Genomic DNA, 19,587 nt, shown 5'->3' on the forward strand with positions numbered 1-19,587 from the left:
ATAATGACGTTTGATTGGCCTTCAGCAAGGCCGTTTGTCGTTGGCCAAATGTCAACGTCTTGTAAAATTTATTGGCCAATATTCAACCAATTTTTTTTTCTCAGTTCATCGCTTTTTTTTTTTGGTTTTTGGCAGCCAGTTAATATTTGCAGCCTGCCAATTTCTCGATTACGATTTTCTATTTATCTTTTCGCATTTTCGAGTGTTTGTTTTTATTGTCTCTGCTGTTTTGATTGACTTTCAGTTTTCATCTGATTTCAGAGCGATGTCAACGCCTCTTTAGAAGAAGGTGGTCTGGTTTTTTTCAGATTAACACTTCAGTTAATAAAAATAAGCAAAGCATGTGCAGCCATTTTTCCTAGACATATACACAAAAAATGCATAACAATTTGGCATTCTTTCACTTTGATAATGTTCTCAGTCGGAAATGAGTTTATTTGAAAAATAAATACGATTTTTTAAATACAAAGCTGTGTTTAAAATAATCATTCTATGAGTATTAGAAATGACAAAAAAAGAACGGCTTACCATAATTTATATATTGCTTTTAAGCAACGCAAGTGAATAAAATAATTTTTAATAATGTCATAATCAAGAGGGTACTGGTTCAAAAAGTTAAAATGATTGCACAACAGCCTTCCTTTCTTACCCCCAAATTAACCCAATTAAAAACCTGCACATTCGGCAAATAAACTGCAGGCTAACTGCATCTCAAGGTTCATTTGTTTACCATAAAACACACACGCCGACGAGCAAATTAAGAAAATTCTAATTAAAGCTAAGAAAAACTAACACTAATTACAATTTGTGCCGTCGCCCTATAGAAACAGGCGAAAACACAGACAGATGGAACCCGAAAAAAAATACATTTCGATGAAGCAACTGAAATAGATTAAAACGAAATATACAACCAGATGCATCTGTGTCCGTGGCCGAATCTGAATCTGTATCTGTATCTCTGCCAGTACAAAAGTATTAGTTGTGTCCACAAAAATAGAAGCTGCGGCGACGCTTTCAACGCGTCTTTGCCCGCGTCAATTGCGCGTCATCGCAACTCAAAGATCCAAGAACACATAGAGAGCCAGTCTGAATACTATTTATATGTGGTATATAACACAGTCGTTGGAACCCCCTTCCGCCTCCTTTTTATTTATTTCTTTTTGGGGCGGTACATAAGGGCAGGCGACAGTTCTGCGCAATTTTCTCGGGCTTTTCTCTTTCGGTCTTGACGTTTTTATCGCTTTTCTGCGCCTTTCGCCTTCGGCTTCGATCTTCGCCGGCCCGTCCGTCAAGTGTGTCCGAAAATAGCAAGGTAAATGAAAAACACAACACGGCAAAACGAGGCAAAAAAAAAAAAAAAAGAATCAACGTTTAAGCAACCAAAATGCCGAATTTCGAATTTCTGGCTTCTAGAAAAAATAAATACGCGATTTTCTCCCTCTGAAAATCATTGAAAAACAGCAAGAATATATAAAGATCAGAAACAACAAGAACACCCAGAAATAAGAAACATATAAGACTGCGAAATTTGCTTAAAACGTCAAAGACTTTTTAGTCCCATAATTCACATAGAAATTTTCTTTATTAATTCGTTCCGCCTGCTTTCTTTAATCAAGATTTTTCTCAAGAGGCACAGTATTTATCATTAAAAAGTATATTATTTTTGTAGGTTTCCCAGAATTTTATAGTCATTCTTCTAGTCAGACGTTTGTAAAATTTAAATTAAAATAAAAAACTAAGTTATAAAGTTATAAATGGGTTCTAAGATTAAGCTTAGTACATATATACGAACAAATATGATGAGATCATTGAAATGCCTTTTACATACCTTGAGAAATATTATTTAAATGTTCTATATTAGAAGTTTAATTTTTAATTACTCTAAATATTTAAAGTCCATTTCATTTTGTTTTGTTTTTCTTTTATTGGTTTTCTCTAAATTATGAAATAAAAAGTTAGATGCACTAAGTGATTTTACAATTTGTTTTATTTTTAAAAGTTCGCGATATTCAACGCTTATATAAGACCACATCAAAGCCATCACTCATTCGACACTTTCAGAATTTCCGCCCATGTCCAAGAGTGAATAATGGATGGGGAAGGCATACTCGCATAAGTAAAAATAACCGCAAAGGTTATTAATCATAATTTGCCAATGATTGTCGAGTTTGAGCTCATAAATTGACCAGGCATCTGTGTCGCAAGCAATTAAAAGCAAGTGTTACCGCCAGCATCCTTTCGGTTTGATTTTGTCTAAGGGAATATTTCTGGACTTTCCTTGGCCATAATTCACATTCAAGTAATTTAAACAAGTGCGTGTGAAATTACAGGCAAAAGACTGGAATGAATTTTATTTGGGGCTAGCCGCAATTGGCAGCTGTTCAATAACACAGTTCCTGACCTAAGCCAATGGGAAAACTCTCCCGAAGTCGTTCAGCCGGGATAAAAATAATGAGGGTGCTGAGATAGACACTCATTCCGGCAAACGATCGGAGCAGACGGCGTGTCTGCCGCTCGTCTTGGAAACTTATTGGCAAAACTCCATGATCATAAATTATGTCGGCTTCATTTGTTTACGCATCGGCCGGCAGGTGGCGCTTTAATTACATGACAGCATCGGCATGGGGGATTCCCCCGCAGCAGAATCTCATCGAGCCGCTTGCCAAGATTCTGCATTACGCAATAAAGTTCATTGCCATCCCGCCCGTCTTTCAGATGCTTTCTTTCTTTCCCATCATTTTTCCCACCAGTTTTTCTTTTTTCAATTTTTTTTTTTTGGAAGCGAGCGTGAGAAAAATTCTAGGCAAGATTTTGGCAAGCTACCATCTTGGCAGAGGCCCATTACCCATTCCACTGCTGAGCAGCACCATTAACACACCACCACGGTGGCACAGTGGCCCAGGTCTAGAAAAATTCGAGATAAGAATAGATAGGCGGAATAAAAAGGGTTTGGGAAGCCGGAATCAAAATGAGATGTTAAAAAGCGATATTTACATTAATGAAAGTCTTGTAAATAATAATATCTTTGAAAATTCCATCAGATGGATCAGAATTGGCCAACCAGTGGCTGTGAACCCAACAACCAACAACCCAAAACCCAACAAAACCCTTTTTATTTTATCACTATAACAGTATTGTAGAGTTACCAAAACAAAAAAAAACATTTTAAATATTTTAAATCTAGTTATTAGATAAAAAAAAAATTTTTTAAAATATAAGTTGTTTCATGGCGATAAAACGCTGATATCTAGCGAATTAAGAATTCAATAGTCTTTTATTGAAAATAGCAATGCTTAAAGTTACAAACGAATAGTTTAAAAACTTACCTCAGTAAAACACATTATGTTAATAATAATGTAAGAGAAAGAATCCATTTTTGGCAATTGCAACTTATCTAACTCGTCGGTAAATTCCCAAAAATTTTTCTAGACAAAATCTTAATCTCTTTCCATTCAAAAAGTTATTAGGTAACCGTCTTTTGGCAGCAAAAACTAATGTAACTCCCTTTCCACCACTCTCGTTGCAGCAGCTGAAGGCCCAAAGGAAGCCTCGTTGGCCAATTGAGGAGGAGAGACCCAGAAAGTCGAGCCGATTTTCCGCTGCAACCGCCGAAGGTCTGACCAACCAATGGCAACGCACGGCGGCGACGAAGCCCGGCCGAAAGGGGGAGACCCCGGGAAATGGGGGGGAAACTAGCTGCCCTGCAATGCATTTCTTTTGGCAACGTGTCAAGCGGCCCCTCACACACACACTCACACACAGCAAACAGCAAGGATACTCTGCCCCGCTCACATGCGCATCGAGTGGTATACGTAATATATCAAGTATACGCCTGTTGGCCGGGCAAACAGTCCCCAGTGTGTGTGTGTGTGTGCGTGTCTGTGAGTGGGCAAAACGGAGTGCTGCCAACTGCATTGCCGGGCCGCCACCGACTTCAACCCCCGACCCGAGGACACCACCCTCCTCCCAGCCAGAAGGCCAACGACGAGTCCTTTGCAAGCAGCGCATTGGCTGCAGGACGACCGGCGACAGGACGACCAATCACCAATCACATCGGGGCTTGTGCGCACTATCCCGGCCGTACGAAGGACGAAAGGCACGGCATCCAGGACCTCAGCCGGAGACCCCAGGCCGATTGCCACTCTTAGTAGACATTATGCCACCAGTCTCCTATATACTTTAGTTCTCTAGTCATAAGTCACATGCCCAAGCCATCGCCCCCGGAATAACAACCAAGCCGGGGCATGACACATTAGTCTAACGATAGAGTTCTTAGTTTCAAGCAGAAGCTAGACGAAGATGATTTCAAGAATGCATAAGAGAAAAAGGAATAAAAACTGTAAAGCTTCAGAGCGGCACAACAAAAGCGTTCGTTGTTTTAATTTCAACAATGAAATTATTTTCCATTTACAGATTGCTAGAGATTACTTCTGGAGTTATTATAAAAAGCCATCTATTAATTTTTACTTTTCTTAGAATACTGGCACACCGACAGTTTACAAATTATAATTTCAAAATTTATTTTACTGCTTATCTTTGAGAAATTCTGCTATGAATGGCTTAGCATTGAAGTAGTCAAGAAGTTTTATAACTTTCTAAAGCCAAGAATACCGTATCCAAAAAATATCTCCACTTGCTTTCAAACGTCCTTCGAGTGGAGGACATTCCGGGAACTCTCATTGCGCCACCTCAAGTGCTTGATAATTAGATAGCTTTGGACAAGGAAGATGGCTACATTGGCGCCCAGATAATTGTAGTTCTTTGGTGTTATAACCACTGCGTAGCGGGTCCAAATTAAACACGTTATTGCCAAGGAGCCAGACTGGTTGAGCGAGATGGCCGAAGCTGGACGATTGACCGTATCGCTGAGTCCTGCCACTGCTAGGGTCTAAAAATATTCAAACGTTTTGTTTGTTGGCCAAATATTATGGCTATGTTGATTTTTTTTTAATATTTGAAACATTAGCTTTTAAAAACGGAAGTACCAACAAAAGTCAAAAAATGTTAAATGTTGAATTTACGAACATGACTCAATCATGATACATTTTATAGCATCTCTTACCCATTTAAACGCCGGCGCCCAAAAAAAAACCGTGCGGGGACCTATAAAAAAATATTCTATTATTCAAAAAATGTTGTATTAATAACTTACCTACTGGAGACTGCCAAACGGGCTGTAATACATTTGGGACTACCCTATCTACTGCACTAATTATGCCATTATACAACTTCGACAAAGCTCCAGGCCCTTTAGGCATTTTTTTAAAAAGCAAGAATTTAAAAAAAAGGCTAAAAAATATGAAAATTTTAAGGTGAAAGGAAAATCTTGGTGAACTCAGAGAATAATATTTTGAAACGGCCATGCCTTAAAATTGCAATATATTTTTACATTTGGTAAGCGTTTAAGCGTTTAAGCGGAAATAAATTACAAAATAAATTACAAAATTTAAAGCAAAATTAGGGGCACACATTTATTTAAAAACATGAAATTGTTGAATAAGTTTTTATTTAAACATGCGCGCTTTCTAGAGACGACAGCAGACTATCGATATATCGATAGCAGCGATAACGACTTCCAAAAGTATGGTCACCTTATTATAGAAACAGCTGTTTGCTAAAATAAAAACAAATTTGTAAGCAAATTGGTTCTGTCGAATAATAAATAATAATCACAATGGATCGGTATAAAAGGGAACGTTCACCATATAGGCAGAGAAGAAGGGAACGTTTACCATATAGAGAAAGAAGAAAAGAACGCTCACCGCACAGGGAGAATAGAAAAGAAAGAAGCCATGTCCTGACATACAAGCAACTGCAGAAAATGCCGCTAAATCTGCGTAAGAAAGCGGTACGAGAAGCCCGAAATCGCCAAGAGAAAATCCAGGGAAAACGTAAGGAGCGCAAAAGGAATCCCCAGGATGTTCCCACTGCCCGTCGTCTGCGCAACGACTTCGATCGATCCGAGCACAATGCAATGCTCGCCAGCACTGCCCAGGAACTGCGTAGAATTCTGCAGGATTTTGAGACACTCGCGGACATTCCCCACGACATAACACCCACGGAGCTTCGTGGGGAGGTAAGAGGATCCCACGATAAAGTCGTTTGAATATAGACGTAAATATATAAGATCTACAGGTTAGAAAATTATCCAATATTAATTTTTAAAATGTACTTATGATGATGCTATAGATCGCATATTGTGTAGATAGAAATCAGACAGAAGATCCAACAAGGAAGTCATTTAATCCGTCATTATCTTAAGTTTTCAAACTTTTCTTAAATAAGTGATATTTTGTTTGACATTTCCTTAAAACATTATACAAACATTCCTCATAAGTTTATATATCATACAACTATAATTTCGTTAATGCAATTTTGGTTTTTTTAAGTTTAACAACTTTTCTTGTCCGTCTCTTTTCTTTTAACAGTAAACTCTCCCATAATTAGAATAAGCAAATATAATTTTTAAAATTGTATTGCTCCTTGCCTTAAGATTAATAGTACAACTTCATCATTTTAATTTGTTTTTTTGTTTATCTATACTGGGGAAATTAAATCTCAAATCAAAGAATTGCGAAGTTATTAGTCCAAACACAGAAATTCCGGATTCATTAAATGCCTCCGCTTTCCATCAATCATCCCTCAAATGGATTGAAATTGTATTATGATCAAAGACTGCTTTCTGATTGCGCCATCGCAGGTGCTCTATAACTAGGTAGCCTTGGATGAGAAATATGGCTATATTGACGGACATAAGACTGTAGTTCTTGGGTGTTATAACCATTGAGTATCGGGACCAAATCAAACACGTAGTTGCCAAGGAGGCGCACTGATTAAGAGAGATTGTCGAAGCAGGACGATTTATCGTGTCGCTCAGGCCTGCCAATACCAGGCTCTGAAAATAAGAAGTATTACCAAAAAATGTTATTTGAAGAAATCAGCAACCGAACATTTTTGTATTTTTTTGGACATTCTGTTTAAAAAGAAATTGCAGAATTCAATGTTCAGATTGAGTTTTTAAATAAGAAATATCTTACCCATTTAAACATCGGCGCCCAAAAGAAAACAGTACGGGGACCTAAAAAAAACATTGCAATAATTTAAGGAATTGGGAAATAACATCTCACCTGCTGGCGACTGCCAAAATGGCTGCATTGCAGTTGGAACAATTTTATCTGCTGCACTAATGGTGGCATTATACAACTTCGACAAAGGTCCTGTCCGTTTAGGCATTTTTTTTTTAGAAAACAAAGAATTTTGATTAACAAGTCAAAAGGTTTTGAAGAAAGGAACAAATTTTAAGGTGAAAGACAAGCCCTGGTGAACTCAGAGAATAGTATTTTGAAATGGGATAGGCTTTTTATATGAACAAAAAAATGTATTATTTCAACGCAAAGTGGGCTCACTAATTTACTTTAAATGCGGTTAATAATGTAAAGACATAACAAAAAAATGTAAAAAAAAATATTCTCTTGGATACTTTAACTATTAATTTGGCATCTTAATAATTCAACAAAAATGTTCCTCTACGTTATTCAAAGCATCTTAATCTGCATAATAAGAGCTTGACTGCAAAATTTGATTACTTTTTAGGTTCTCTAAGATTGGAGTGCTAATGCTGATTGACAAAACTAGACCAAACCACATAACCATTTACGCCTCCAATCCCCCAGTACCGGTTGCAATTAGCACATTGAGGTGTTCGTTCTTGCAGTGCTTTCGTCACCGATATTGGCCACTGACTACTGACCTACTGACAAACACACAGAGTGCTAATTAATGGACATTTATTATGAAGAACTCAGTTGCCCTTACGCGGTTTCATTGCATACTGGCTGTACTGAAGTATATATTTTATAATTTCAGATAGCCATCGCCGAGGGAAAGGCCACAACGATCCATGTGCAGCGAGATGGACTCAGCACCCTCAATGTGGTGGTGGGTATATTCCATTGGTTACTTGCTCTCAGAGGGCAATAATTTAATAAGTCCACAGGAAAAGTGGGTCAGCGTTTATATGCGAGCCTTCATTTTAGTTTTTCCTAAGCCTGTTTTCTACTTATTCTAGAGAACATACTTAATAAAATGTTCAATACATATTAAATTTCAGGACTTCAATGCGTACAATTCCATTTTCCTAGCCCTTTTTAAGGCAACTAATTTCGAAAGAGAAGTAAAGATAAAAATATATTACTTAAACTAGTGAATAAATTAAGTCTGTAACAACTTCTCGGTTAATGTAAAAGTATCCATTTATTTATTAAAATTGTTACATTTTCTGTTATTTTCAAAGGAGGACTTACTTAAAATATAGTTAAATCTTTAAAATTCTTCAATACGTATTGTGTCAACAATGAAATATTCTTTCGTCAGAACAGCAAACTAAATAGTAAATACTTAAAATGGTTTCGTTTAATGTGTAGATAATCGTTTATTTATTCAAATTTTTTAAACTTGTTTTTTTATTTTTTAGAGACAGCTTACTTAAAATCTCTTGAAGTGGCACCGAGTTTAAGAGATTTCTGTGACTCTTATCCTTGTAGCTGTGTTAGAATTAAGCTTAAAGACCTTGCTCTTATAGTTCTCTGACCAACTAAATATCGTTTGCTTTCTTGCAGCTCCACCAGCGCGAGCCGACGATCGCACAGCTGAAGAGGGCAATTGCTTTGATCTCGCGCGCCCAACACAAGCGCAGCCAACGCGAGCGGTACGAAGAGCGTCTTCGGCGTCGGGGAATCGCCGCCGACGACGACTCCGACGATCGACAACCAGTTGTGGTGGCGGTGGCCAGCTCCACCGGCGAGTTAGTTCACTCCGCTCAGCGCAACGGGCATGATCATCGCGCGTTCGTCTCGTGGCGATTTCTATGGCGCTGTTTTGGACTGCTAAACGTGGATACCAATCAGCCGATCGACGACCGACGCTCCGGCGGCAGGGCCACCTTGAAGGAGCTGGGCATTGAGAACGCCGCCACCCTGAAGTTTGTCCACCGCGTCAAGTATTTCGGGCGTCAGCGACAGCGTTGAAGTGAACCAAAAAACCAATGATAGTGTCTTTAACAATCGTCAAACATTCGATTCGAAAGTCGGGCAGCAAATCGCGGTCAATATGGATCAACTGGTTTGGCTTTCATTTTGCATTTCACTTGGATTATTGCTCCTGGGTAGTTTCACCGCCGGCCTCCCGTTCGAGGATGGCAACAATAACAACGTCAAGATCACCCGCCGCAGCTTGGAGCTGACCCAAACCATCAACATTCAGCGGCAGGAGTACATGCAGCGGCAATGCGAACTTCTGGGGGAGCACACCCAAACGCTGGAGGATCTCAGCGAGCTGCAGATGGACCACATGATCGTGGACAGGGAGCACAAGCTGCTCTACTGCTATGTGCCCAAGGTACGGGTGAATCAGCGGGACAGGGAAATATTTCAAATGCTGGCTCGGCAAATTAAAGACCGAGACAGGTATATTTTCGTATAAATCGGCCCATTCAGCATTGCATTTTGATTAGTGCTTGTTTCGGAATAAATTTGCTGTTCCTTATTATTTTTAAAAGAATTAGGCAAGTTGTTAAACTAATAAGACTTCGATTGCTTCAATCAGCTTCCTTCTTATTAAATCTTTAATTCTAATATTCAAACATCAGTAACCGAAAGCTAATTCTCTGCTGTTATATTTTCTTTGCGGTTGCCATGTGCTTTCCAATAAAAAAAAGAAAAAGAAATCAAAGTCACATCAGTCAAAAATCGGCATCTGTGCCTCGGTTTTGGATCGGCCTGTGCTTTGTTTATAGAAACTTGTTTTTTTTTTCTTTGCCGCACGTTTTCTTATGGCATTTGAAGCACATGCTAGGCTTCTGTTAATCTTTCGGCTTGTGGCATGGTCGGGAATGACATCTAATGGAATGTTTATTTGGCCCACAATTTGAATCAAAAGTAGTGAGATACCAATGCAGACAGTCCTCGAAATAATCAGATTTAGCGCGACTTACTTGAGTAGATTTATAAAGGGGTTTCATTGCGAGTGCATTTGATTGCTAAGCCTGCGCCACTTCTGGCTTATCGAAAGGGGAGTCAATTGTCGTGTCAGATTTATATATGTGCATACAATATTGTGCTGATTTCACGCGATTTAACGATCAATTACAGTGGCAACAATTCCACTGCGAGTTGCAATGCCTCTGCCAAATGGCCGGCAATTATAGGCCACTTATTTTAAAAGTCGTTGCCAATTGATTTGCATTTGCCAGTCATTTTTTAGGTTCACAAGTCAAAGGCCAATGTCTTAGGCCATCTGCGTTTGATTTCTATCTCTTTAGTTGACTTCAATTGATAAGCGTAATTAATAAACATATTTTAAAGTAGAATTAGATTATACATTAAGGTCATCCTATGACGCGCACAGCAAGAGACAGAGATAATCAACTTCACAGGAGTCTCTTACTGCTTTGATTAATTGGATTAGGAAATTAAGTTTTGGGAACAATGTTATAGGAAATGGGTTCTACGGTTTTCTGTTATCAGCCATTTGGAAAACATCAAACCCAAACTATAAGATTAGATTGCCCATTGCCGGTCTTTCAGGTGTTTGAAGTTGGTTGAGGTGTGACAAGTGTGGTACCGAAATAACTGAGTGCTTCATGTGGCCATTGCCCTTTAAACCTTTTGCTGCAGCCAATCAATTTTGGCAATCTTTTTTTTTTGCATATCTCAAATATTAATTATCTTTTCAATTATATTATTCTTTCTAATTTAAAATATAAAATAGATCTTTCAATTATCAAATGATAGTATAAAGCTCTTGTTGGTGCTTCTAGACTAAGCTTTGACTCAACTTATCTCATCTCGGAGAACCCACTTAGTTAAAGCCAGAACGCTGTCATATTATATAGAGATTGTTAGGCATACAATGCCATTGAAGTGTTCCACTTGCCAGGGGGGGCGTGTCTGTGGAACATGCCACCTGAACACCTCGACACATGTTATCTGGGCATTTCTTCAATGACTGTAATGATTATCAACGGACAGAAGTGCGACTGGTTTCGATTTCAACATGCAGGAGATTTCAATTGCCGGTTTCGCATTCTCATTTGCCACTTGTTGAATGGCTAGTTTTACATGTTCCCAGCTCGTTCTTCCATGAAGTCGTAAATTGTTTATGTTTACCCTTGGCCAATAGACCTACCCCCTCTCCACCACCAGCTAAGTGGGGGCTCGCCACTCTGGTCGGAAATTATATGAGACCATCGCGTGTTGCTTTAATGGCCATAAAGAAATTGCGTTACGTTAAACTTGCTGCGTTTATGGCTGCTTACGTATCGAGAGGGCTTGCCAACATAACACTGACCTTTGAACCGAACATGTACAAGTTATCGACAAAATAACGATTTTAGAATTGCACTAACTTAAAACAGACAACGATATTTTTATCAAAAGTACCCTTAGAATAACTTCCTTAATATACCAAATTTATTTTAGTTGAAAAGGTGCTAGGTGATCAAAGACGTAAACATATAAACTAAGACTGACATTGAACTAACATTTTACTTCAGCTGGCATATTGACACATCCTTAAGTATTGAAAGTTGTTTAAACATTCCAAAGTAGACAGTCACTCTTTGCGCTTGTCTTGTTTAAAAACGAAAAAAAAAAATGGAAAGGAAATGTAAGTGAAGTTTTTAAAAATATCACAAAATCGACAAGGATGTTAGAGATTGGAAAGCTTTTTAAACGAACAATCACTAAGATTTTACACACGGAATGGGCTATAGAAATTTACTGTTATTTGTTTACAAAACATTTAATCTATTTCACTTTAGACCGACATTTTGACATATCCTAACCTTGCCGCTGAATTTTTGGTGTATTTTTGTATATTGCCTCACATTTTAACCTTATACACTTCTTAACGTAGATTTACTGCATATGAAACTGTTTGTTTTTGTGATGTGAAATGTTTTTGCGGTGTTTAATTGGGCTCGACATTGCCCGCCCAACCGAATGTTTATATATGTATAGTATACTCGGGCACGTATTTATGTGCATAGTTTTCCCCTGTAGTGTTCGTTAGTTGACTCGAACAACTTGACTTGTTGCCCAATGCGTCCGAGTAGGGAAACCCATCCGGCCATTTCTCTTGGCGAAAATTATAATTTATTGCACTTAGCAATTAAAGCACATTTAAGGCACCGAGGTTGTGGTGAAGATTTCATTTAGTGGTTAACAGTCGTCAAGTCGCAAAAAATGCAATAAAAATAAGATTTTTTATTTTGGTGTCACTTGTTTCTCGTTACTTGAACAAGGTAAAATGTTACAATTACCTCAGTAACTTGAATTTCTTTTTTAATGTCAGCTTTCGTTATTCATTTTTTAGGTATTTAGTATTGAATTGGCCTGGCGACCTTTTTCTTTATAAGTAAATAAAGTTTCTTTGTTCAAAATTGAAATTTTATTTCAGCTTTAATTAAGTAATGTTTTTAATATAAACATGTAATAAAATTCTATTTAAGTTTCTTATTTTTACTTATATAATTATTTAAAAAATTCAAACTCACATGTATTACATAAAAAACGAATTAAGAAACCGTTCTAATGACTATTAATAATTATGGAATAGTTTTGAAATGAGTGTACAGGATGACACCTGCAGATAAATTTATCAATTCATTATCTACTCGAACCACTCATGTACACCTCTATGGAAAAAAGGTTGATGTGTTCCTGCTTATCAGCGATTCCCAATAATTATGCTTGATTATGAAATGTTCAAGAAATAGGTGATTCACCCAACAATACCGAAATCATTCATTCTTTTCACGAACACCTAGACTTCTGGCTAAAATACTTCATAATGTAAACGAAAAGGAACTGTTTTTCTTGTTTATTTGGTTTAATTAGCTGAAGAGCAGTGCTCAACTAAACAAATTTGATGTTGTTTCTTTATTTTCCAGGTTGCCTGCACGAACTGGAAACGGGTGCTGATGATGCTCACAGACAAGTGGCACAACGGAACCGATCCTCTGCAGATTCCGGGCTCTTTAGCTCATTCGGTGGGAATGTTTACCAAGCTGTACGATTTAACCGAAGCGGAGCAGCAGCAGGTGCTCAGCGAAGACTATACGCGATTTATCCTGGTGCGACATCCCTTCGAGCGGCTACTGTCCGCCTATAGAAATAAGTTGGAGGGCGATTCTCCCAGTGCCCGGTACTTCCAGTCGCGAGTGGGACGTCAGATTGTAAAGGAACTGCGACCGGGAGCCAGTAACGATTCGCTGGAACACGGTGACGATGTTAGCTTTGGGGAATTTGTAAAATATCTGGTTACTCCAGAGCTAAGTCGAGCCAACCAATCGGATTACAACGAGCACTGGGAGGTTATAGCCAAGCTGTGCAATCCCTGTGTGATGAAGTACAACGTAGTGGGTGAGTTTAAATTTCGTATTGCCAAAAAACTATTGACTGAATGACTAATTATACGAATATCCCTGCAGGCAAATACGACACTCTGCTAGACGATTCCGCCTTGGCCCTGTATTTGGCTAAAGCCAACAATCTAACATTCCCCACCGGCCACAAGCCGTCGAGCACGCGGGCCAATCTGCGCACCTATTTCGATCCGCTGCCAATCGGTGCCATACGCCAGTTGTACGAAATCTACGAGGAGGACTTCCGGCTCTTCGACTATGCATTGGATGACGTCCTGGGCTTTGAGTTCGGATGATAATGCTCTCTCTATATTTCCAAGTCACCACCATAACGCTTTCCACTGGAAAAGATTGTGATTTTAGGCTAGGATTCGTAGAATTTAGTGCACTCCAACGCGAATATTAATTTTAATATGTATACCTCCCCGCGCACAAATGATTCCAAGGGTTTCGATTATAGGTATTTTTAATGTTTGTTTTCTAGGATTAAGTTAAATTAGGAATTATTTTGACATGATCAAAATATGTCATTAATTCGTATTTAATTTGTATGTAATTGATCAAATGACATTTGAAATAAATGTCAACTGTTCGATAACCTTTCTGAGTCCTACAAACAAATCTGACAAATCTCCAAAAACCCAAAAAAGCAACTACAAAATTGGTTTTCGTATCAAAATCTTGGGAAAAAATGGTCACCAGATGGAATGTCATACATTGGCGAATTCGGCATTAAATTGCATGACGATACCCTTATCAAAAATTCGAAAATTTGTCATAAAATTAATTGGAAATGTAACTGCGTTACAAACTTCTGATCAATTTAAAATACCCTCTGAAAGGGTATAATAACCGACAGCTTATCATGAAAAATCGCGAGCTATTTACTGTGTGCGTGCACTTTTCGCTTTGGAAATCCTGCCCTTTGTTATCAGTAGAACGTTAATAGCATTGAATAGAGAATACTATTTTTGTCTTTCAAATCTGCCTTTGATTGCAAGGAAGCTTTCATGTTTTCGTCAGCGCAAAATAAAAAGCTCAATCAACTCGACGGCGTCGGAGGTTGTTTATCACCAAGACATGAACAGTTGGTGGTAAGCGTGTGCTATATGTATATATATAAGGGGCGACCCACGATCAGCGGTCAATAGAATTTAAATACGCAATATTCTCAATAAGCGAAGGCGAGACGGCGCCCAACGCATTCATGGAATGTTGGCAGATGTGGCGAATACTTGATAGATGCTTTTATCACAGCGACATATCCGAAACAAGCAAAGATAAACATTCACCTGCCAGGCCCCCTTCCGGCGGAATCGATCCAAGGTCACCGCACAAAAAAGAAAGTAATGATCCATTTGATAAACTTAATCCTACCACCACTCAGTGAGGTCTTTTTAAAATATATCCGAGGAACTGTACCAAAAATACAGTTAAAAACATTTATATTCTATTTCTGAAAGCAAAATTAGTTGATAATATCATTAAAAAAAGATCTAAAAGCTAAGGTAAGCTAAGTTAGTTATCAAACATCATATATAAACTTTTTTCAGATTTGTTTAAATCCTTACAAATCTGTTTGATATTGTATTTCTTTTTCAGTGCCTCTGAAATAACTTCGCTTCGGTTATTTTGGTTTATTCAATGACTGCTTCGTTTATTCGCTACGTCCGTTTTTCGTTTTTTTTTTTTTTTTGTTGGTTGTCTCAATAACAAACTTAAAGTTAGACATTGACAAAACATTCGAAATAATTATTGTGTTTTTTGCGTGTGTTTCTTGGGTTGAGTCTGTTTTGGCCGAACAATATGCATATATGTATGTTGTATTTTTGTGTGCGACAAGCAAGGCAATACGTATCATATTCTCACAAATCCCCTCTTTCAGTCCTTGAATTTTCGCCACGATTTCCGCATCGCTGCCACGCCTTCTTTCCGATCCGTCCCGCCCGCTTAGTCATTGTAGCTGTAGCGCTGCTTAACACTCCGGTATTTCTTTAGGGAGTACAGGGCCTCCACTTCCTTGGCCAGATAGCGTCCTTGGGCCAGCAGGGCCACGATCTTCTTAGGATCCTGCTCATCCTTATGGTTCATGAAGGCATCGTGGATCTGCTTCCTGAACTTTTCCGGCCCATTAAGGCCGGGATATTCGCGGCCCAAATACTGCAACTGCAAGTGTTTACGCAATGTCAAGTGGGGCTGGCCGAATAACTTATTTTTGGGTGGGGGTGCACGTGCCACCCCGCCCGGAAAGAAAACTCCAGAACTTACGTGCTTGTAGAGAGTAATGACTTTCGAGCGCAGCTGTGACATCACCAGTGGTCAACGGGATTTGATTGTTTGTTAAATGCAAGTTATCAACTAATTTGCAGCAGGTTTTCTTGGCTTTTGAAGAGTTTATTCCAAGCGAAGTGAATCACACGGCTGTTTTAAAGTAGAGATGGAACTGATGATTCTTCGATACTATCGATTGTCGTGGTAAAACAGCTGTTGCAATTGCCATATTTAGTATTAAGTGCCAGAGTTGCCAGGTGTTGCGATCCCGTTAGAGCTAGATTCTGGATAAAAATGGGCTAAAAACTAAACTTCTACTTAGTAAAAATAAGAAGCTATATCCAAATGGGAAAAAACCACTAAATAAACTATAGGTTTTAAAATGACAGTAGTTCTATAAATTCTAACAATTACAATTTTAATTAAAAGTTGGCAGTCTAAGTCAAAATCATTTGCATTCCGTTTTTATCAGACGTTGTCAGCAAAGTTATACAAATCCAAAACAGGAATCAATTAAAACACATGTTAATACTAATTCAACCACCAAAAACAGAGAGAAGCAGAGGCGGGTATTCGTTCGAAAAGACTCTTCACGACCCCATCTCTAATGCCTTTTCCCCTATCGTACACAGAGCGGCGTTGCCAGCCCACCAAAAACAGCTACCTGTCCATCCCTGGACGGTCAGCTGTGCGCAAAGAAGAAGAACGATGGGAGTGTTTTCGTTCGAGGCAAAATTATTTTTATTATTTTCGCGATAAACAGCAAGCGGTTAACGAGCATATCTAGCTTAAAACGCGACCGAGTAGTTGCAACTCTTGCTGTGATAAAAGGCAGCACGATGCCTCAATGAAAAAGCGTGAAAAAGAGAAACGAAAATTGAGACACCCGCGACCTCCGATACAAAGTGGGAAAAATCGAACCTGTATGCGTGTGTGTTTTTAATGGTAGTGTGTGTAGAGTAGTAAATTTAATTTAAAATTTAAAGCTGAATGTGGATAACCAATCCATAATATGTAGCCAGCGATCGGTCTGAATATGAGTGCGGCAATGAGTAATCGATAATCGCGAGTGCGAAACTTGAGTAGCAGCTACAACAACAACAACAACACCAACAACTGCAACAGCAGCAGGAACACCTAATCCGCCCGCCCACTCACGCACACACACACATACACTAGCAGCGATGGAGGCGTTAGAAGTGGAGGACACCAGCGACGACAGCCTGCCCATGGGATTCCCAGAAGTGGGCACCTGGAACAGCACCCACAATGTCTCCCTGAACGACATGAGTCTGGATGCGCGGATGGTGAGAATACGCTTTAATATAGAATGCTATACACTAGTACACATATCATGAGGGCACATATGTAACTTGATTAATACGCCTGGCATGTCAGTGAATCAACCGACAAATGGCTTTATCTCCACGTTTAATGGTCGAAGGGAGACGCGGAAAGCTTATCAATTGGCGGGATTTGGTCATTGACACACACTGCCTTCTCGTTCCCATTTCGCCCCGCTTACTCCCCCTGTCACAGATAAGACTTTTGGATTCTAAGCTGATCTATAGCTTCTATAGCTGAAAGCAAATTAAAAATATTTCTTCTCGGTGTTTTTTTCGATTCTAGGGTGATCTATTGCTTGAAGAGCTTAACTTCCTTTCCTAGTTTAAAAAATGAAACAAAAAACCCAAAACCATAGCAAATGATATTAATAAAGAATCTTATTAACAAATATTGAGTTTTAATCCAATCTCTCAGTGAACATTTTATTAAATTACCATTGTGCATCGATTATAAAAAAATTCACATTTCTTTTAAACTCATCAATAAAAAATTCAAATAACAATTTAATGCATTTTTCAAGGCTAATAACTTTATGTAAGCACTTGGTTATAAGTTTCATTCAGAACGTATGCGAATTTGTACTTACTATACAGTATAGACTATAGACTATAAATCCACATGCCATTATTCAAATGAATGAATTTAGCTGATAAGATAAGGGGCTTCTGCTAAATGTTCAATATTATTGGATCATCCGCTACTTTATGTTACAGCTGGTCATTTTTGCAGTAACATCAAGTTTTCTTATTTTACGAACTTGTGGATAACAAATACATAGTACAAATAGTTTTGAAATACATATAAATAACATATACATATGTTTCTTTTAATTATAAAATTATTTAAAATGGTATAGCCAATTCTTTCGAACAAAATCGTATCGTTTAAGTAAGCCTAGGCTTTCCATTCAAAATTATTCTGTGGTTATGTTTACATTATTTTGAAAACTCGCACCTTTCAGTCTTTCTTTCATTATAAACGATTTATTTATTGGATCTTCGATGTCCAACGTTCATTGCATTTTCACAATCGCTCATAGACAATACTTAATTAAAGCAATCGTAATAAAGATCCAGGGCACAAGCAAAGCAACGAACACGAACGGAGTACCAGAATCGCATAAGTAGACAAGAAGGCTGTCTCCAAATCAGTCACAATTCATAACTTGTTTTTACCACACAGTCGTCTTATAAAATCATCAAAATTTTCATAATTCTCCAAGTGATTGGGCATTATTTGTCGTGGTCTGTAAACGTTTAAAGAAGCATTAAGAAGCAGTCGTCGATGCATCCTTTGCGAATGGTGATCCAGTGCCTGGCCACGCGCCAGGCTCAGATGATGACCCAGATGCGCCGGGCCAGCGGGAGCAGCAGCTTTCCGGAGCTGGTCTTCCCGGACGACCAGGACATCGAGCCGGAGGACGAGCAGGACGATCTGGAACCAATGTATCCGATTCTGCACAGGCGCCACACTGACCTCTTTTACATGCCGCACTGCGTGGGTCCGGCGTACCAGGGTCTCGTCTCTCCGGTGGATCAGCCATATGCCACCGCCTACTATCCGGCGGACGCGCAGGCGCTGGTCAAGGGGAGCGATAATGTTCTTGGGTCTGTGGTCCCGCCAACCGACATGTGGGTGGTGGCTTGCCCCAAGCTTCTGGTGGAGTACATGCGTCGCCTCTTCCTGCATCCGTACTCCGGGTTTGGCAGTTCGATGAACTTCAGCTTGATTGGTCTGCGATTCCAGGACGCCGATGCCGACACTGCCCTGCGCTCCTTTGTTCTAATGGCCAGCCACAATTCGCGCGAAATCATGCACAATGGCTACTGGGCGGACTTTGTCAATCCGCTGACTGGCCGCGCCCACTTCCGAGCCGCCCACGGCAGCCGGAAGAGGTGCAGGGAGGCCCGGCTCCTCTGCCGCGGGCTTACCTTTACTAACGCCAATGGCTGCACAGTGATTGAGAAGGAGGAGCAGGGCGATCAGTTCACCAGCTGCATCTTCACGGACACACCCTGCAAGGTCCTGGAGTCGTGGTGCTCGTAGAGGAGATCTGCCCCAATTCCATGTCTCAGATTGTGCAAGCATTAAAGTCCAGTTGAGAAATCACATCCCCAACCCCACGAGGCAAAGTTCATACAAATTTCACGTATAACATTTTGGTCATATTCATTTTGCCAAAGTTTATGGTGAACTTGTATAGTAAATTTCAAATCGGATGTTATTTATTTTACTAAACACAATTGATCAAATTTATGTTGGATTGTTCTTACATTTCGCCAAGGATAATGAACGGATAGGAAAACAAGCTGGAACGTTTGAGGATTTAAATAAGATAGTTTTTATAATTTTGAAAATAAAGTATGTACAGTATACATTTGTGTTTATCGCTTTGTGATTGGTGTAAGTGTAAATAAACAAAATGAAATATTGTTTTGTGTCTTATACAGTCCAATTCGTTTACTAAAATTGTTTTATTTGCTCTTTGATCCCTTAAAGTCGAAATTGAATGTAGCACTTAAGCAACGATTAACTAAATTGTGGAT

The 19,587-nt window shown here is 39.0% G+C and overlaps 7 protein-coding genes across 15 annotated transcripts in view; 4 read left to right on the forward strand and 3 right to left on the reverse strand.

Annotated features, from left to right (window-relative positions):
* Window positions 1–4,439: 4,439 nt before the first annotated feature.
* On the reverse strand, window positions 4,440–5,329 carry LOC128261984 (uncharacterized). The gene is made up of 3 exons (XM_052995980.1): window positions 5,153–5,329; window positions 5,063–5,103; window positions 4,440–4,888 (listed from the first exon to the last, which is right to left on the reverse strand). The coding sequence occupies exons 1-3, from the start codon at window positions 5,256–5,258 to the stop codon at window positions 4,640–4,642; spliced, it is 396 nt and encodes a 131-aa protein (XP_052851940.1). The 5' UTR covers window positions 5,259–5,329; the 3' UTR covers window positions 4,440–4,639.
* A 286-nt stretch (window positions 5,330–5,615) lies between these two features.
* Window positions 5,616–9,026, forward strand: LOC128261979 (uncharacterized). Its single transcript, XM_052995974.1, has 3 exons — window positions 5,616–6,076; window positions 7,867–7,938; window positions 8,619–9,026. The coding sequence occupies exons 1-3, from the start codon at window positions 5,675–5,677 to the stop codon at window positions 9,024–9,026; spliced, it is 882 nt and encodes a 293-aa protein (XP_052851934.1). The 5' UTR covers window positions 5,616–5,674.
* LOC128261983 (mitochondrial pyruvate carrier 2) lies at window positions 6,460–7,816 on the reverse strand. The gene is made up of 3 exons (XM_052995979.1): window positions 7,128–7,816; window positions 7,038–7,078; window positions 6,460–6,895 (listed from the first exon to the last, which is right to left on the reverse strand). Exons 1-3 carry the CDS (start codon window positions 7,231–7,233, stop codon window positions 6,632–6,634), a joined length of 411 nt encoding a protein of 136 aa, XP_052851939.1. The 5' UTR covers window positions 7,234–7,816; the 3' UTR covers window positions 6,460–6,631.
* Window positions 8,957–14,474, forward strand: LOC128261977 (carbohydrate sulfotransferase 11). The gene is made up of 3 exons (XM_052995972.1): window positions 8,957–9,396; window positions 12,950–13,421; window positions 13,490–14,474. Exons 1-3 carry the CDS (start codon window positions 9,109–9,111, stop codon window positions 13,717–13,719), a joined length of 990 nt encoding a protein of 329 aa, XP_052851932.1. The 5' UTR covers window positions 8,957–9,108; the 3' UTR covers window positions 13,720–14,474.
* A 576-nt stretch (window positions 14,475–15,050) lies between these two features.
* On the reverse strand, window positions 15,051–15,879 carry LOC128261986 (electron transfer flavoprotein regulatory factor 1). The gene is made up of 2 exons (XM_052995982.1): window positions 15,692–15,879; window positions 15,051–15,589 (listed from the first exon to the last, which is right to left on the reverse strand). The coding sequence occupies exons 1-2, from the start codon at window positions 15,731–15,733 to the stop codon at window positions 15,374–15,376; spliced, it is 258 nt and encodes an 85-aa protein (XP_052851942.1). The 5' UTR covers window positions 15,734–15,879; the 3' UTR covers window positions 15,051–15,373.
* Window positions 15,880–16,636: 757 nt separating this feature from the next.
* The window catches only part of LOC128261968 (bridge-like lipid transfer protein family member 1), a 29,648-nt gene continuing 26,697 nt past the window's right edge, over window positions 16,637–19,587 (forward strand). For all 9 annotated transcript variants that reach the window (XM_052995952.1, XM_052995955.1, XM_052995954.1 and 6 more), the window contains exon 1: window positions 16,637–17,001. In XM_052995952.1, the coding sequence (XP_052851912.1) occupies window positions 16,879–17,001 (123 nt within the window). In that variant the 5' untranslated portion in view covers window positions 16,637–16,878. The remainder of the gene's footprint in view (window positions 17,002–19,587) is intronic.
* LOC128261980 (uncharacterized) lies at window positions 17,935–19,416 on the forward strand. Its single transcript, XM_052995976.1, has 2 exons — window positions 17,935–18,164; window positions 18,224–19,416. Exon 2 carries the CDS (start codon window positions 18,326–18,328, stop codon window positions 19,085–19,087), a length of 762 nt encoding a protein of 253 aa, XP_052851936.1. The 5' UTR covers window positions 17,935–18,164; window positions 18,224–18,325; the 3' UTR covers window positions 19,088–19,416.

The sequence above is a fragment of the Drosophila gunungcola genome, unplaced genomic scaffold, assembly GCF_025200985.1.
Source record: "Drosophila gunungcola strain Sukarami unplaced genomic scaffold, Dgunungcola_SK_2 000001F, whole genome shotgun sequence".
Lineage (NCBI taxonomy): Eukaryota > Metazoa > Arthropoda > Insecta > Diptera > Drosophilidae > Drosophila > Drosophila gunungcola.

Bases quoted from the DNA above. Each gene is read 5' to 3' on its own strand.
- LOC128261986 (XM_052995982.1), bottom strand. From the start codon at position 15,733: ATGTCACAGCTGCGCTCGAAAGTCATTACTCTCTACAAGCAC. The intron at 15,590-15,691 runs GTAAGTTCTGGA...AAACACTTGCAG, and splicing joins TCATTACTCTCTACAAGCAC to TTGCAGTATTTGGGCCGCGA.
- LOC128261984 (XM_052995980.1), bottom strand. From the start codon at position 5,258: ATGCCTAAAGGGCCTGGAGCTTTGTCGAAGTTGTATAATGGCATAATT. The intron at 5,104-5,152 runs GTAAGTTATTAA...ATTTTTTTATAG, and splicing joins CGTTTGGCAGTCTCCAGTAG to GTCCCCGCACGGTTTTTTTT. The intron at 4,889-5,062 runs GTAAGAGATGCT...GAATATTTTTAG, and splicing joins GGGCGCCGGCGTTTAAATGG to ACCCTAGCAGTGGCAGGACT.
- LOC128261977 (XM_052995972.1), top strand. From the start codon at position 9,109: ATGGATCAACTGGTTTGGCTTTCATTTTGCATTTCACTTGGATTATTG. The intron at 9,397-12,949 runs GTACGGGTGAAT...TTTATTTTCCAG, and splicing joins TCTACTGCTATGTGCCCAAG to GTTGCCTGCACGAACTGGAA. The intron at 13,422-13,489 runs GTGAGTTTAAAT...ATATCCCTGCAG, and splicing joins GATGAAGTACAACGTAGTGG to GCAAATACGACACTCTGCTA.
- LOC128261983 (XM_052995979.1), bottom strand. From the start codon at position 7,233: ATGCCTAAACGGACAGGACCTTTGTCGAAGTTGTATAATGCCACCATT. The intron at 7,079-7,127 runs GTGAGATGTTAT...TGTTTTTTTTAG, and splicing joins ATTTTGGCAGTCGCCAGCAG to GTCCCCGTACTGTTTTCTTT. The intron at 6,896-7,037 runs GTAAGATATTTC...TCTTATTTTCAG, and splicing joins GGGCGCCGATGTTTAAATGG to AGCCTGGTATTGGCAGGCCT.
- LOC128261979 (XM_052995974.1), top strand. From the start codon at position 5,675: ATGGATCGGTATAAAAGGGAACGTTCACCATATAGGCAGAGAAGAAGG. The intron at 6,077-7,866 runs GTAAGAGGATCC...TTATAATTTCAG, and splicing joins CCACGGAGCTTCGTGGGGAG to ATAGCCATCGCCGAGGGAAA. The intron at 7,939-8,618 runs GTGGGTATATTC...GCTTTCTTGCAG, and splicing joins TCAGCACCCTCAATGTGGTG to CTCCACCAGCGCGAGCCGAC.
- LOC128261980 (XM_052995976.1), top strand. From the start codon at position 18,326: ATGCATCCTTTGCGAATGGTGATCCAGTGCCTGGCCACGCGCCAGGCT.